Source organism: Eubalaena glacialis, chromosome 3, assembly GCF_028564815.1.
Source record: "Eubalaena glacialis isolate mEubGla1 chromosome 3, mEubGla1.1.hap2.+ XY, whole genome shotgun sequence".
Classification (NCBI taxonomy): Eukaryota; Metazoa; Chordata; class Mammalia; order Artiodactyla; family Balaenidae; genus Eubalaena; species Eubalaena glacialis.
This window is the reverse complement of record NC_083718.1, coordinates 159,774,730-159,789,791: the sequence shown is the minus strand read 5'-3', so window position 1 is coordinate 159,789,791 and position 15,062 is coordinate 159,774,730. Positions and strand designations below refer to the sequence as shown.

Here is a 15,062-nt window from a genome sequence, read left to right as displayed (position 1 = left end):
CAGGACAGCACTGAGACAGGAGGATGTCTGAGAGTCTTGAGGGACGTCCTCAGGCAACATGAGTGAGTGGCCACAGCAGGAGGGCTAGAGAGGGGTCTCCGGGAGCAGGTTTACGTGAGGAGGACTGGCAGCTTGGAGGCCAGCCCCGGTCAACAGGAGAGTGCCACTCTGCTTGGGGTGTGGGGACTGAGCAGCCCCCAGTGGAGGGGGCCTCGGGGCAGGCACAATGCGGGGCTCAGGAGAGGGGCCGGGCTGAGGTCAGGTTTAGCATTTGCCTTATCACTCCAAAGCGTGTCTCTTCGTTTCTCCTTCTCTGCTAGACAGTGAAATGGCTCATCTCCATATCGCTAGCATCTGGGTTGGAGTGTCTACCCCATAGCAGGTGCTCCATAAATGTGTGCAGGGGTGGAGGTTAGAGGCGGAAGGGAGGATAAGCTTTGCAGCAGCCCAGTAACAGGCCCACACTAGTCCTGCTCTGTCCCCTACAGAGTCCGGCAAAGACTTGCCAGGCATGCCTCCCACCGTGAGACTGAATGAGCAAGAAGAAACTGGGAGAATCATTGAGATGCAGCGCCTGGAGATCCAGCGCCTCAGAGACCAGATCCAAGAGCAAGAGCAGGTCCCAGGCTTCCACCCCTTCGCCGGGATGCAGCTGCCTTCCCTCCTGGGGGCAGAAGCAGACCTAAAGCTGCAGACCAAGTGACCCCCTCCGGTGAGCCGTCTCCAGCCAGGCCGGAAGAAGCATGGTGCTCCTGTCGTCCCCAGCCTGACTCTGGGCTGCAGCCCCTGCAGCCCTGACCACACCAGCCTCTCCCTCCTGCCCTGGGGAACCTGGGACACGGGCAGAATAAAGGTGTTCTCCCACAATCACGTCCAACTCTCTGCTTAGCCAGGGAGCTGGGGAGGGAGGAAGGGAGAGAGGGACCCTGAGGCCCAGGGGGCTCCTGCTCGTCCAAAGCCACCACTGCTAGTCCCTGCCCAGGCACAGGGCTGCCTGTCGCTGCAGAGATCCCACGCCCCTCCCCGCTCTTCTCTGGACCTCAAAGGCAGGGCTGCCTGTCGCTGCAGAGATCCCATGCCCCTCCCCGCTCTTCTCTGGACCTCAAGGGCAGGGCTGCCTGTCGCTGCAGAGATCCCACGCCCCTCCCCACTCTTCTCTGGACCTCAAGGGCAGGGCTGCCTGTTGCTTCTGACCTGCCTTCTCCTCTGCCAGCCATGTCAGAACCAGACAAAGCCTCCTACGTTTTCTTCTTACTTATGAAACAAAATGAGGTTTGCTGAGAATTTTCACAGCTGTGTGAAGGTGAGAGTAAAATCATGAACATGGCAAAGTTGGTAGAGTTCCCCCACATCTTCCATTATCTGCAGACCCTGGTGTCACGACTATAAGCAGAACTCTGCCCTTCTTTCTCTTACCTCCATGCCTCTCTAGACTTGTCATCCTCGGTCTGCAGGGCCCTGCCCTGCTCCTCCGTTTCTGGGGGACACCTCCTCCTCTAGACCCCATACTGGGTGGCCCAGCCACACATACCAGGAGAGGTGGTTTTTTATGCACTAAGAACCCAGATGTCCCTGTCTTCTCCCACCTGCAGAAGCCAGACACCCTTCTATTACCCAAATAACAAATATTAAGCCCCTGGTCCCTCCTGGTGTGTCATGGAATCTCAGGGCTGAGATACAACCAGACCTCGAGAAGGACTTGAACTAAGACCTGGGACATGGCTGGAACCCCCTCTCCCTCTCTTATTCTTGCCTCTCTAGAGACCAGCCTCCCATTGCCAGTACAGCTGGCAGAAGGGGACCCTTAGCATCCCATGAGTAGATGCCCCAAGGCTGACATGGAGTCTCTAGTCTAACTTTAAATTGCCCAAGGAGAATATCTGGGGCCTAGCTTGAGTCTGGAGCTCACTGCTATCCAATCAACTGTACCCATAGGGGTGGGTCACAGAATAGAATCCTGGTTACTGGGGTTCATCCCTGTAGTGAAGTTGGTCATTGTGAGTGGAGCAGATATTCCAAAAGATGTCTGTCTGGGGCAACTGTCAGTCATGGAACATGGGGTGGGGGCAGGGGACCTGGAGCCATTGAAGACCTGGTGTTGCACCTGTGCTTTAAGCCCTTTATTCTCCAACTGCCTTTCAGGGTGGCAGGGATGGGACCTCTTTTGCTCACCACTGTCTCCAGCACCTGCACTGGTCCAGAGAAGGGAAACAGTAAATGTTTGCTGGATGAATTATATTATTTATCGCACCCCCCCCCAACTATTTAGACTATTATTATCCCCATTTTACAAATGAATAGACTGGGACACACGGAGTTTAAGCCATTTTTCTAAGGTTGCAGAGCTAGAGCTGGGACTGGGACCTTCAAGGTCAATCTAGTTCCAAAACCAATATTCTCTTTACTGTTCATGCTTTCATTCACAAGCATTCTTTGAACACATATTATATGCCAGGCCTGTTCTAGGAGCTAGGATGCATAAATCACTCCATGCATGAAGCTTATCTTCCAGGGCGGTAGACAGACAATATTCCAGACAGATAGGAATATATAGCATATTTGACAGTGACAAGTGCTAAGGAGAAACATGAGAGAGTAAAGGAAATCAAAGAACGAAGGGCAGGGAGGTAGGAAGTACGAGGAAGGCTGTGATTTTAGACACAGGAAGGAAGCCTCACTGAGACAGTGACATTTGAGCACCTTCCTGAAGATAGGTGAGGGAGGGAGCCACGTGGGAGGAAAGAGCTCCAGGCAGAGGGAACAGCCAGTGCAAAGGCTCTGAGCAAGCACAAGCAGAAGAGGGACAGCGGGGGAGTGAAGTCAGAGAAGGCCTTAGAGATTGTGGGAGGACTCTGACTGTTTCTCTGGGTAAGGCAGGCCATTGGAGGAATTTAAGCACAGCAGTGACTTTACCTGCTCTACCTTATCACAGGATCACTCTAGCTACTGGGTGGAGAATAGCCTGAGGTGGGAACTTGGCCGAAGCGGGGAGGCTGGGCTACAGGGCCTCTCCCTTCTCCTGGGTCCTCCCACCGTCTAACACAGGGGTCCCCAACCCCCGGGCCACGTCCAAGGCCTGTTAGGAACCGGGCCGCACAGCAGGAGGTGAGCACTGGGCAAGCGAGCGAAGCCTCATCTGCCGCTCCCCATCGCTCCCCATCGCTGGCATTACCGCCGGAGCCATCCCCCCGCCCCACCCCCCAATCCGAGGAAAAATTGTCTTCCACGAAAGCGGTCCCTGGTGCCAAAAAGGTTGGGGACCACTGGTCTAAGGGATCAGTTAGAATTCACGCCTCACGCTCTCTGCCCACTGCCACCTCCTCCCCCTGCCTTCGGTACCGCCCATCTGAGCTGCCTCAGCAGCCTCTGCTTTGGGGACAGAGTTCAACAGCCCTGCGAGGAGCCTGCCTGTCCACTTTAACTCCAAGTTATTCCATAAGACCCAGAATGAGAACAAAGTCTCACTCAATCAATGTTTAAACTGGAAGCTTTTAGGCTTTGTTCCCTCCACCCAAAAAATTCCCTTCAAACCCCCAGGGGAAGCCGGTGGAGGGCAGAGGGGCGTGGATCTCATGACTTCCCCCGCCCAGCTCTATGCAGGACAGCTGGACCCTGGATGGGTCTGGCTGGGACCAGCCCCTCCTTGGGACCAGGAGGAAAATAAATGTCAGAGGGGCAAGAGGAATACACAGCCACTGAGCCCTGCCAGGCCCCTTCTTCCCCGCTCACCCCAGGGCAGGGAACTCCTTTATAATGCTTTGCAAAGCGGCAAACCCACATGCTTGTCCCCAAGATCCAGCCTGCCCTAACCTTTCCTTGAGGGGAAGAACCATCTAGTAAGGGACCTGCAAGCCACACGTGGCGAGCGTTAGACGTGTGGCTAGTCTGAGCTGAGATGCACTGTAAGCATAAAATACACAGCAAATTTTCAGGACGAAATAAAAGACTGAAAGAGCTCAATCACTTGTGTATTAAAATGAAAATATTTGGGGCTTAAATTAAAATTTCACTGTATTAATTTCACCTGTTTCTCTTTACTTTTTTCACATGATTACTAGACGATTTTACATTTTAAATTACATATGTGGCTCGTGTTATATTTCTATTGGACGGTGCTGCTCTAGAGTTATGACCAGGCCCCCAATCATCCCCACCGAGCAAAGCAAAGAGAAGCATGGACAGGTCCAGCATAATTATTTTGTGAGCTGATAATGGAAAGATAACTTTGATTTTGTTTTTCTTGTCTATTTCATACACACCAAAAGGAGAGACAGCAGGAGGAATTACAAGGGGTTCAATCCAGCCGACAACCACCTCCAACTAGCCCCACCCCCCGACCCCTCCCCCACCCATCGTGCAGTGTGTGGTGCCAGATTCGCCTGTTAGAAGCAGAGCCCTGGCCATATCCTCATTATACTTTGGAACCCTCCATGAGTACCTCAGATGAGTCCAAATGTCTCACCAAGGCATTCAAGGCCCTGTGCCACCTGAGCCAAACTTGCCTTTCCAGCTTCATCTCACAAGCTCCCTGCGTAGCCCCACATCTGGCAGTTCACACGTTCATTCATTCAATGCATGTTTACTGAATACTTCCCATGTGCCAGGCACAATGCTGGCTGCTGAGGTCACGAGGGTTAGCAAAACGGGCACTAAACCTGCACCCACTGGGAACCACACATCTAGTGGGGGATGACAGGTGAATAAATAGGGCAATCACAGCACATGCAGTAAGAGCAGTTGTGGGGGAAGCATGGGGGCCATAGGTGCCCCCAAAGAGGCACCTGAACCAGCCTAGAGGTCAAGGAGGGCTTCCTGGAGGAGGTGACATCTCAGTTGAAGAATTTGAGTTAGCCAGACCAAGGCTGGGGGTGGGGCATGGTAAATATCCCAGGGAGAGAGAACTCTGAGTTCAAAAACTAAGCGGAAGGGCAGAGCAGTGCAGAGCATACATAACTGAAAGACAGGCATTCTGGCTGGAGGGCAGGGGCCAGGGGCAAATGACTGGCCTGCTGTGGATGGCAGGGGTTCTGTGAGCCTTGTAAAGGAATATGGCATTTATCCCGAAGTGTTTATTCTGCAAGTGTTTTAAGCAAGGGAGCTCCTGTTTCCCACCTGAAAAGTCTTTACCCCCTCCTCCCTGTGCACTCAAATCCTGCCTCCTCAGGGGGGCCAAAACGTGGGGCAAACCTACCTTGGTCAGGCCCTTGAGGCTTTGAAGGAGAATGGGCTAGGGGCTTGTGGGGCCCCGGCCCAGGGGAAAGCACCAAGGGATGGAGGTACTGGGGCTGGGTTTGGGGGCCAGCTGATGTTGGAGTTTGGGGCTGAGGCAGGATTTGAGCTTGGAGTCGGGATTTGGGGGCTGGATTCAGAAACATGGGTCAAGGTTGGGGCCAAGGATGAGGCTGCCATCTAAGATCTAATTCCAGCATTTGGAGCTGAGGTTTCAAGCCAGATTTGGGGTTGGGATCTGGGGCTGGGACTGGAATTGGATTTGGAAATGGGGCTGGGGCGTCAGGGCTGGGATTTGAGATTCAGGGTTGGGGCTGAGATGTGGGGTAGGGGCCTTGGTTGGAGCTAGGAGTTCTAGTTAGTGTTTGAAACTGCAGCTGGGGCTGGGGTTGGGTTTAAGGCTGGAACTAAAGCTAAATTGGCTTGGAGCTGGGGGATGGGCTCAGTCCCGGGCTCTGGGGCAGATGGACAACATTCCTCCTGCTGCCCAGGTCTGGAAATTGCATTCGTGCCCTAACAGCAAGAGACAGAAGCCCCTCCCTTCCCAGGAATGCCTCAGCCCAGCAGAAGGAGCAGCGCCACGTCAGCCAATCGGCTCAGGCCCTGCCTTGGAAACACCTGTTGATCCTCCTCCCCCTGCCCCCCCGCCTGAGCTCACCCAGGTGCAGGTCAGGCAGGTGAAGCGCCTCCCTGGAAACAGAGCTGGAGTGCCCCACCTGCCCGCCCTGCCTGCTCAGATCGGATCCAGCACCTCCAGGCTTCTTGTGAGTGCCCCGTGGTCCCCCCCACCCCCACCATTCACCGTCTCCCACTGGCTCTTCCCCTGAGAGCCTCCACCCCACCCCCAGCCTGGCCCCATGGTGCCGGCACACCTGTGCAAGCACTTTCAGACCCGTGAAGTCACAGCCCTGGGGAATGCTGGGACTGATTCCAGGGCCCCTCCCCCGGCCCCTCCCCCACCTCCCTTGGGGGCACCTGCAGCTGCCCCTCCTACCTCGTGTGCCGGGCAACCCCTGCTGAGGGATTGTGGAAGACGGACACCTCATCAGAGGTGTAACCCACGTACAGCCATGAAGTCATAGTCCCGAATGATCCAGGACCTGCGTCCTATATATAAAGCAGGTGTCCCGTCCTAAATGGGAGGAGAGAATGTTGTGTTCTTTTATTCAGAAAGCATGCTCTGGGCATCTATGTGGGCCCTAGAATTCCCACTGGAATTCTGACCTGGAGATTTTAATGCCCCCACCCCTCAAGATAAAAGTTATCGTCCTCACTTTTCAGATAAGGAGCCTGAGCTCCAAGAGGTGAACTTGCTGGGGGCTTCTCTGACCTCCCCCAAGCCCCTCTTCTGACTAACCCACAGCCAGCACTCATCACAGGAACACACCTGCTATAAACTGGGGCTCCCTGAGGGCAGGGGCCGGGCTGCTGTACTTTGCCCAGTGGGAGTCACGCTGACTGGCCTCTGGAGGACGTGTTCAAAGAGGAACCACTGCGAGGTCCCGCGCCCACGTACCCACGGTAGCAGGGACTGCAGCTGGGGGTCCAGTCCAAAGCCCTCCTTCCCTTTGTACCACTTTAGAGAAATCGTGGAGGAGGATGGCATGGGAGTGCGGTGAGAGGGAGAAGAGTGGGGGAAGCAGGGAGACCAGTGAGGAAGTTGAGGGGAGGGAGGTTGAAGCGCAGGAGGATGAGGGCAGGGAGTGGGACGGAGAAATGTTTAGAGGTGACATGCACAAGGGAGGGACATGAGAGAGGAGTGGGTTTGCGGTAAGATGACGAGCTTGGGTTGGGAGCTGTTGCATCAGAGGTGCCTGTGGGACATCAAGGTGACAATTGCCTTATGGGTCTTGGAGCTTGGGAAGGAGATCTGGGATTGAGAGAGACAGGGATTTGGGAACCAGCAGCCATGCCTGTGAGGTGGGATGGGGTGTTGGGGGTCAGATCCTGACTCGCGGAGAAGGAATCGCAGCCCAAAGAGAGAAGATTCAGGGTCAGGCAGCTGGTTGCGGAAGGGTTAAGTCATAAGCCCCCTCCCTCCCCACAACCCTCCCCGCAGGAGCCAGCGGTGACAGCTGAGGCCATGTGAGTCGGATCCTGAATGAGGCTTTATCTCTGGGTCTCCATCCAGTCCCATCGTCCACCGTGGCACCAGCTCCCTCGGCCAGCCGGGATGGGACAGGCAACTGAGACAGCCAGAGCCAGAGAGGTCAGGGACTGGGCAGGGGGTTCCCTGGGTGGGTGAGGGTGCTTTGGGTGGAGGGAGCTCTCCTGAGATCTCTGGAGAGGCACTCCCGAGGGGGCAGTGCTAGGGAGGAGGTTTTCCTGGGGGGCGGGGGGGTGGTTGCAGGGGACATGGGAGGATTCCCAGGGACCATCCCCAAGGCTCCCAGGAGAGATCATAAGGGGCAGGTGGGCCGGGGAGATAGCAAGTGTGATTCTCCCCCCTGCAGGTGATGAGGACCATCCCCTGGACCGTGCGAGGAACGGGACTCTGGGCCTCTGGCTGCCGCGCAGGTAGTGGGGGCTCCAGGCCATGATCCGTACCTCCGCCCCCTGACGCAGCCCTCTGCCCTTACTCGTGCCAGATCAGCCATGTCTGAGAGAGAGGCTCAGGCCCCGCCGGGCCGGGGGCTGCCGCCGGATGTGCTGGCGGAGCAGGTGGAGCTGTGGTGGTCCCAGCAGCCGCGGCGCTCGGCGCTCTGCTTCGCCGTGGCTGTGGGCCTCGTGGCGGGCTGTGGGGCGGGTGGCGTGGCCCTGCTGTCCTCCACCAGCAGCCGCTCGGGCGAGTGGCGCCTGGCGGTGGGCACAGCGCTCTGCCTGCTGGCCCTGCTGGTCCTGGTTAAGCAGCTGATGAGCTCGGCCGTGCAGGACATGAACTGCATCCGCCATCCTCGCCACGTGGCCCTGCTCCGCAGCGGCGGCGGGGCCGACGCCCTGGTGGTGCTGCTCAGCGGCCTGGTGCTGCTGGTCACCGGCCTGACGCTGGCAGGGCTGGCCGCCGCCCCTGCCCCCGCCCGGCCGCTGGCCGCCATGCTGTTCGTGGGCGTCACCCTGGCTGCCTCAGGTGCGCTCTTCCTGCTGGGCCTGCTGCTGTATCAGGTGGCCGTGAGCGGACACTGTCCCCGCCCCCGTGCGGCCGCCCCCTCCGCCCGCAGTGACCGCAGTGGGAATGGCAGCGTCTTCAGTATCTCAGGACGGTTGTCCGCTGGCCAGCGTCACGAGACCACGTCCAGCATCGCCAGCCTCATCTGACGGAGCCCGGGCCCTCCTTCCCGCGACCCGCCTCAGCCTCCACAGAGCCGTGCCCGGGCGCGAGTGAGGGTGTGTGCAAACACGTGTGCGCACACGCACCAAGGGGAGAGTGACTGCATGGGTGCCCCCAGGACTGCCCAGCCCTCTGAGGGACCGTGTGACTGTGATGAGGGGCCGACTTGCACCCACACGCCCACGTCACAGGGAGGGAACTGCTTCTCCTTGGAGCTCGTGGAACCGTCAGTCTGCCTGTCTGTGTCCGGGGCCTCTAGGCAGAGAAGGGTCTGGGATCCCTGAAGATCCCTGGCCCCTATCCCTACACCCCTCAAGGGCAACTCTGCCCTGTAACACCTGTCAGGGATTTCCCCAGGAGAGGCTGATGCCCGCCCCAGAGGCTGTGCCAGTGAGCCCCTTTATCAAGGAGACTGAATGGTGACAGAGTGGACAGAACACAGGCTCCGGCATGACAGGCCTGGGCTGCATTCCCCCCCTCTACCACTCAACCAGCTGGGGGCCTTGGGCAAGTGGCTTAACCTCTCCGAGCCCCGGTTTCTTGAGCGTCATGGTCACGGTCATCAATTGTTAGGATCAAATGACATTATGTATAGAAGGACCGGGCACACGGCAGATGTGCAATAAAAGTGGTGGCTGCTATTAGTGGTATTGTCTTTATCTCACCATCTCACCTAGAGACCTTCCTTCCCCTCCCCCTCCCCTCCCCCCCCCCCAGCCACCCCTCCCAAAGGGAACACGTCGTGCCTACCTCAGGCTGACCTAAGGTGCCTTGAAGGTGTCCTCAGCCAGACCTGTGGTCTCTCCTCATAGGTACTAGGAGGCCTGAGGGGAGACGGGATGAGGGGATGCTTAGCCTCAGGAAGGTAGCGCGTCTCTGGTCCCAGGGAGAGGGTGTTGTGGGCAGGGAGGATGGTGAGTCCTCATTTGCTTATGTGCTGGTTCCAGATGAAGCCTGAAGTATTGGGGTTTTATCGCCTGGTTTCTCTGGAGGCTGCAGCTCCTAACCCCACCTCTGAAACCAGAACATCCTGTTCTGTGTAGTTGCAGCGTCGGCTGACCTGCCTCTGGGTTTCCAGGCACGGGAGGGGTGTTGGACGCCCGCTTGGGCATGAGAGTACCTGCCTGATTGGGGTCAGCCCTGGAAGGGCTCTCCCTTTCTGGATGCAGGGGCACTTCCTGTGTGACAAGGACAGAGGTCCACTGGAGGAACGCCCAAGAGTGCCAGTTATTGTTTCATCACTTGCTGCTTCACAAAATGAAGATTATAGGAAGCCCCACGGGGGACACCAAGAGAGGCCGGGAAGCCAGACAGACGTGTTGCCTAGGAGGTGTTAAATGTGGAGCTACAGAGGCTCTGACAGGAGAAAATTGCTTTCAACTTGCCAAGATCAAGGCAGTTTCCTGGAGAAAACACTAAGCCGACGGATGAGGGAAAGGGTGTTGCCAGGCCTGGGAGGGAGAAACGTGAGCAGAGAGAATAGGGCAAGTCCAGGTGCACCGGGAATTCCGTGCACCTCAGACTCCACATATTCAAATGTGAGCCCCTCTCCTCTCTACCCTGAACTAGGTCCCCGTCTCATCCTCCACCCAGCATCCAGGTTAGAGACCTCAGGTGCCGAGGTTCCCCCCTGCTTTTGCAGGCTAGTGTGCAGATTCCCCAACACGACAGGCCTCCCTCTCTCCTCAACACACCCACGAGCCAGCCACGCAGCACCATTGTCGTGACTCCACCACGGGGGGGTCCTGGCACGGGCCTGGGCACATAGTAGGGTGTGGATGGGCGGATGAAGAACTCGGCTTGGTGAGACCCACCTATAACTGGGAAGGGTAGGGAAGTTAGGCCATTGTCTGCTGTTGGCCCTGAATCTTTCCCTCCTGAGGCCCCGCACTGTCTTCCCCAGAAACTCACATTCTTCCCGGGTTCCCAAGAGGGACCTCTCACTATCACCCAATTCCTGGGCCATTAGAGGACAACAGAATGCCTCTTCCTCCTGTTAAACAGGGATAAATCCTGTTTCTTTTCAGCTAAGATAGGGTTAGACTCTTTCACGATATTTCTTTTAAGAAACTAAAGGAAAACAGAAACACAGAAAATTGGGAGGGGGAAGAGTTACACAGGAAAATGTCTAGACGAGCAGCTACTGTAGGCCAGGCCCGTGTCAGGCTCTCCTGGGAAGGATGCCAGATGAGGAGCATGGTTAATGCCCACAGAGGACACTGTGGACCTATTCCAAAGGGCAGTGGAAGTCGGCATGTACACACCCAACTACAACAAGAGAAGGATGGTAGGAGCTGGGTGGAGGCCCAGGTGGGGCGGAAATGCTAATACTTCCTGATTCACTAAAGCCGACCCCACAACCTCCCACCTCCAGCTTGTGTGCTCAAAGCTGTGCACTAAACCCCATCTTGGTCCCCATGGCAACCAGTCATCCACTGACCCCTCTGCTCTCTCTCTGTCCCTCTAAAGCAACCCATTCTGTTTTCATCTCCCATCTGGCTCAGATTCTGTGACCCATCATGTCACCCACTCCTTGACAGAGTCCTCAACAACTTAGCCCCCTGACCTTTGGTCCCACCCTCCCAGCAAAATCCCCTCCTTGGATAAACCCTCACACCGACCAGCTACTAGAGAAATCTGCACAGCTGGGCAGCCTGGTGTCACCGTGATTCCCCATCACCAACCTCAACCAGGTCTGAAACTCGGCTCACCAGTTACGCTGTTTCCCTGGCCAGCTCCTGCTCCCACAGAGCCCTCAAGTTCTCTCCACTCCCTTCACACCACAACATCACCCCCTCACAGCCCCCAGCACTGCTCTCTGCAGACAACTTGGCCTCCCTCGCTCGCCATGAGAAAATAAGAGTAGTGGGGTGGGAAGCCTCCACCTTGCTCCTGTGAAATCACGCCTCCTTTACTCCTGTCTGTCAAATGGTCTTGTCAGCCCAGCTGAGGAATGTGGACTTTGTCCTCGAGACACTGAGAAACATGGAAAGATTTTAATTAGGGGAGTACTCTGAGCAGAATAGGATTGGGGACTTGCTGGCTGCAGTGTGAAGCTGGGATTGGTCTTAGCAGAAAAAAAAAAAAAAATGACCAAACAGCCCCAGAAATGCCATCTCAGCTGGCCCCTGAGGGATGAGAAGCAGCTGGTCAAGAAGGTTGGGAAGAGAATCCCAGAAAGAAGGAATAGCAGAAGGGCCCAGAGACAAAAGAATTGGTTCCTTCGAGGAACCACAGAAGGTTTGGGTGGTGGGAACATGGAGTATCAGCTGGCAAGAGGCAAGGGTGAAGCTGGGGGGATCCCTGGGCCCCTCCCGGGTTTCAGAGGCTCCCTAGCAGGTAGCACAGTTTCTTAAGGCCAAGAGGAATCCAGTGAAGGATTGTAAGCAGAGGGATGGCCTGGCCGGAATTGTATTTTAAGACAATTAGGATTAATTGGAAGGGGTAAAAATGGAGGCAGGGAAATCAGTTGGTGGATTGATGCCACCTCCAGATGCGAGATGACGCGGCTCAGACAAGGGGGTGGCTGCTGGGACAGAGTCAGACAAGACAGGTTCAATGGATGCTCAGAAGGTGGGACCGACAGGTCTTTGTGACTAACTCACTGGAGGAGCTTTTTTAGGATGGGACAGATGTGATGGGTCCACGTTGATTGAAAGAGAAGTTGAAGACACAAGGCAGAGAAGAGGCCAGTCTTCAAGTCCCTGAGCGGGGAGGCGGGGAGGGTGGATCCGAGCCCACAATGGAGGGATTGGGCTCACGATGCTATTTTGATAGGAGAGAAGGAAGAATGTGGACAGGAAGCTCTGTGGGTTTTGTAGCAGGAAACTGACAACTACTCTCTCTGTGAGGCAGAGGCCATTTTAAGGAGCTGCTGCCGAGAACGACCAAGAAAACAGCGAGGTTGCTGAAGGCTTTGGGAGCCCGCGGGAGGCTGGAGAACAGGCAGGAACGGAAGCACGGCCTGGGCGATGGGGGCAGCGAAGGGGGGGTTCCTCAACAGCACGCGGAGGGCGGGATGCAAGCCTCAGGTTGGAGTGTCACCTGGAGTGTGTAATGGTGACATGACAGGGCAGGTAAGCTGAGGATACTAGCAAGAGGGAGGCTGACATAAAGGGCCCTGTAATCTAAACTCATGTTGGAGGAAAAGACAAGAGGAGCTGATGGAGACGGCACAGAGAGGTCTGGATCTCCTAGAAGCTCCCATTGGGCGGCAGGCGAGGTGGAGGGAGAGAGACCTGCCACATGTTCCTCCTGGGCCACCTGGATGCTGGATCCTGGAAGAACATGTTCCTGAAATTTCCAAATGTGTTCCAGTCCAGGTGGTCCTTCCATCACATCCAGTCACACCCCACCTGAGACCTCAGGCCCCCCTCAAGGAGCTTCCTCTGGGCCTCGGGGGACCAACACAAGCTCAGTTCTTGCACACTGACTGGGTTGCCTTCTGGACTGCTCCCTGGGACCTGTGAGACTGCCCTGGGCATAGCAGAGACCGGCCCACTCTGGTCCCCTCCCCAGCCAGGGATGGGACATACCACTTCTACCCTCACAGCCTGCTCTCCCAAACCTGGAACTTCTCGGCCCCCATTCACACGGGGCAGAGGGGCGCCAGCCCAGGCAGGGTGGGAACAAGTCCAGCTACCAGGAGATTCCTTCACTGGGTCTGTTTGATCATGACTTAGACGTGAGATAAGGGCGTTATTGCTGAGTGAAGCAGGCACGTTGCAGTTAACTTGTTTAAGCCTCAACTTCTCAGTCTATAAAATGGGGTGCCTGCCTAGCAGGGCGGTTGTCAGGAAGTGCTAACACATTAGTATTATTATTGTTATTGTTGTCGTTATTTTTATATTCTACAGCATCAGAACTTCTAATTCATGTCCTTTGCTGTTCTGAACTGGATCTTCTGACCTGAGTCCTGGGAAACAGAGAAGTTCAAATCCCAGCCTGGAGAGAATGAGGAGGAGGAGGCATGGCGAGCTCCTCCTTCAGGATTAAGACTGATCACCTGTCCTGGGGAGCAATTGCCCTGGCGGTGCCCATACAGATATGGCTAATACTTGCAGATGCTTGCTCTGTTCTACTTTACACGTCACTCATTCAATCCTTCTAAAACTGTGTGAGGCAAGTACTATTATGATCCTCATTTTACTGAGAAGAAATTGGAGCGCTGAGGGGGTAAGTAACTTGCCCAAGGTCACACAGCAGGTAGATGGCAGAACTGGGATTTGAATCCAGATAGTCTGTGCTCTCAACTCAGTTTACTGCTCCGCTGGGCTTCTTCAACTTCATGTCCGTGGCTTGTGTGACCCCTGTCTTTGGCCTCCACACAAGGACAATGGATGTGGCCTTACTCTGGGGGCAGCAGGATGAGGCAGCCAGGAAGCTAGGCTGTCCTCTGCAGTCAGGTCTGGGTTGGGGCTCCCTGGGAAGAGAAGGTGATGCCAGCTGCTGAGGGGTAAGGACAGGGTGCAGGGCCGGGGGCAGAGATGGGCTGGGATCAGGGTCTGAAGCCAGAGGAGGGCAGACCAGAGGGAGGCCTGGCTGAGTGCCAGGCCTCCCAGCAGTTCCAGCATCCCCGGGCCTTTGAACCTGTGGACCCAGGTGGTGCTCCCTCTTCGTGCCTGGGGCCAGGCATGCAGAGCTCAGTGGGAACCATTCCTCAGGGGAATCCAGCAGGGCCGCTCTCAGGGTGCAAGTTTCCTGCCACCCACAGCAGGTTCTGAGAGGAAGCCTTCCCTGCCAACCCTTCTTGGTGCTGGGCTCAGAAAAGTGACTTCTAATCTGGGGTTGGGCCCTTACCTCCTCCTGGATCCCTCAGAGGTTCTGACTCAAGTCCCCAAGAAGATGTGAAAACTGGGACAGACGAGCTCTTTCCTAGCCCCGAACTGCAGGCAGGGCAGCCCCTCCAGGTGGACCTTGGGAACGTATGAGGGCAGGGGACAGACCCACCTGGGTTCCCAGCAGCTCCTCCCCCGGAGGCCAGGACACGCTCTGCCACTCAGCCTCCTCTCCGGGGTCTCGGGCTGGGGCAGCCTCTCTTGCTGTCCCCCACGCAGGGCCTTCCCGGGCCTGCGAGGGGGGCCGCTGTCTCGGGACTGAGGAACAATGGCTGGGGTTGGGCTCCCCTCCTCCCTGGCGGCTTCTCGCCAAGCTCTCCTGCCACATCCTCCTCTGCGGACGAACCCTCCTCTGCCAGTGTTTCCCTGCTCAGTCCTCAGCGCCTCTGCTACCCTGCCCCCTCCCTGGTGATCTGATTCACTCCCGGGGACTCAGGGACCCTATTGTCAATGATTCCCAAGCCCACATCTACAGACCGGCCTTCGCCCTGTGAATCCAGCTGCCCCAGGCATCTCTCCCCTGGAAATCCCATGTCCGGCATTGAACCCTCACTCCCCCGAAACCTGCTCTTCCTCAAGTGCCCAGCCAGCCAGTCAGAAACCAGGGTGGCTTCGTTGATTCCCTACTCCCCACGTCCAGCAGCCAAAAGTTCTGCCAACCACCCCTCCCATCCGCCCCCATCCCTTCCAGATGTGACTCTGCCTCTGTCACACCTCTGGAATCTCTC

The 15,062-nt window shown here is 56.5% G+C and overlaps 2 protein-coding genes across 2 annotated transcripts in view; both read left to right on the top strand.

The window, feature by feature from the left end:
• The window catches only part of CFAP57 (cilia and flagella associated protein 57), a 75,348-nt gene extending 74,645 nt beyond the window's left edge, over positions 1–703 (top strand). The window contains exon 22 of the mRNA XM_061184008.1: positions 489–703. Coding sequence (XP_061039991.1) covers positions 489–703 — 215 coding nt within the window. The remainder of the gene's footprint in view (positions 1–488) is intronic.
• A 5,006-nt stretch (positions 704–5,709) lies between these two features.
• Positions 5,710–9,141, top strand: TMEM125 (transmembrane protein 125). Its single transcript, XM_061186685.1, has 3 exons — positions 5,710–5,993; positions 7,289–7,438; positions 7,683–9,141. The coding sequence occupies exon 3, from the start codon at positions 7,825–7,827 to the stop codon at positions 8,482–8,484; it is 660 nt and encodes a 219-aa protein (XP_061042668.1). The 5' UTR covers positions 5,710–5,993; positions 7,289–7,438; positions 7,683–7,824; the 3' UTR covers positions 8,485–9,141.
• The last annotated feature ends 5,921 nt before the right edge of the window (positions 9,142–15,062 follow it).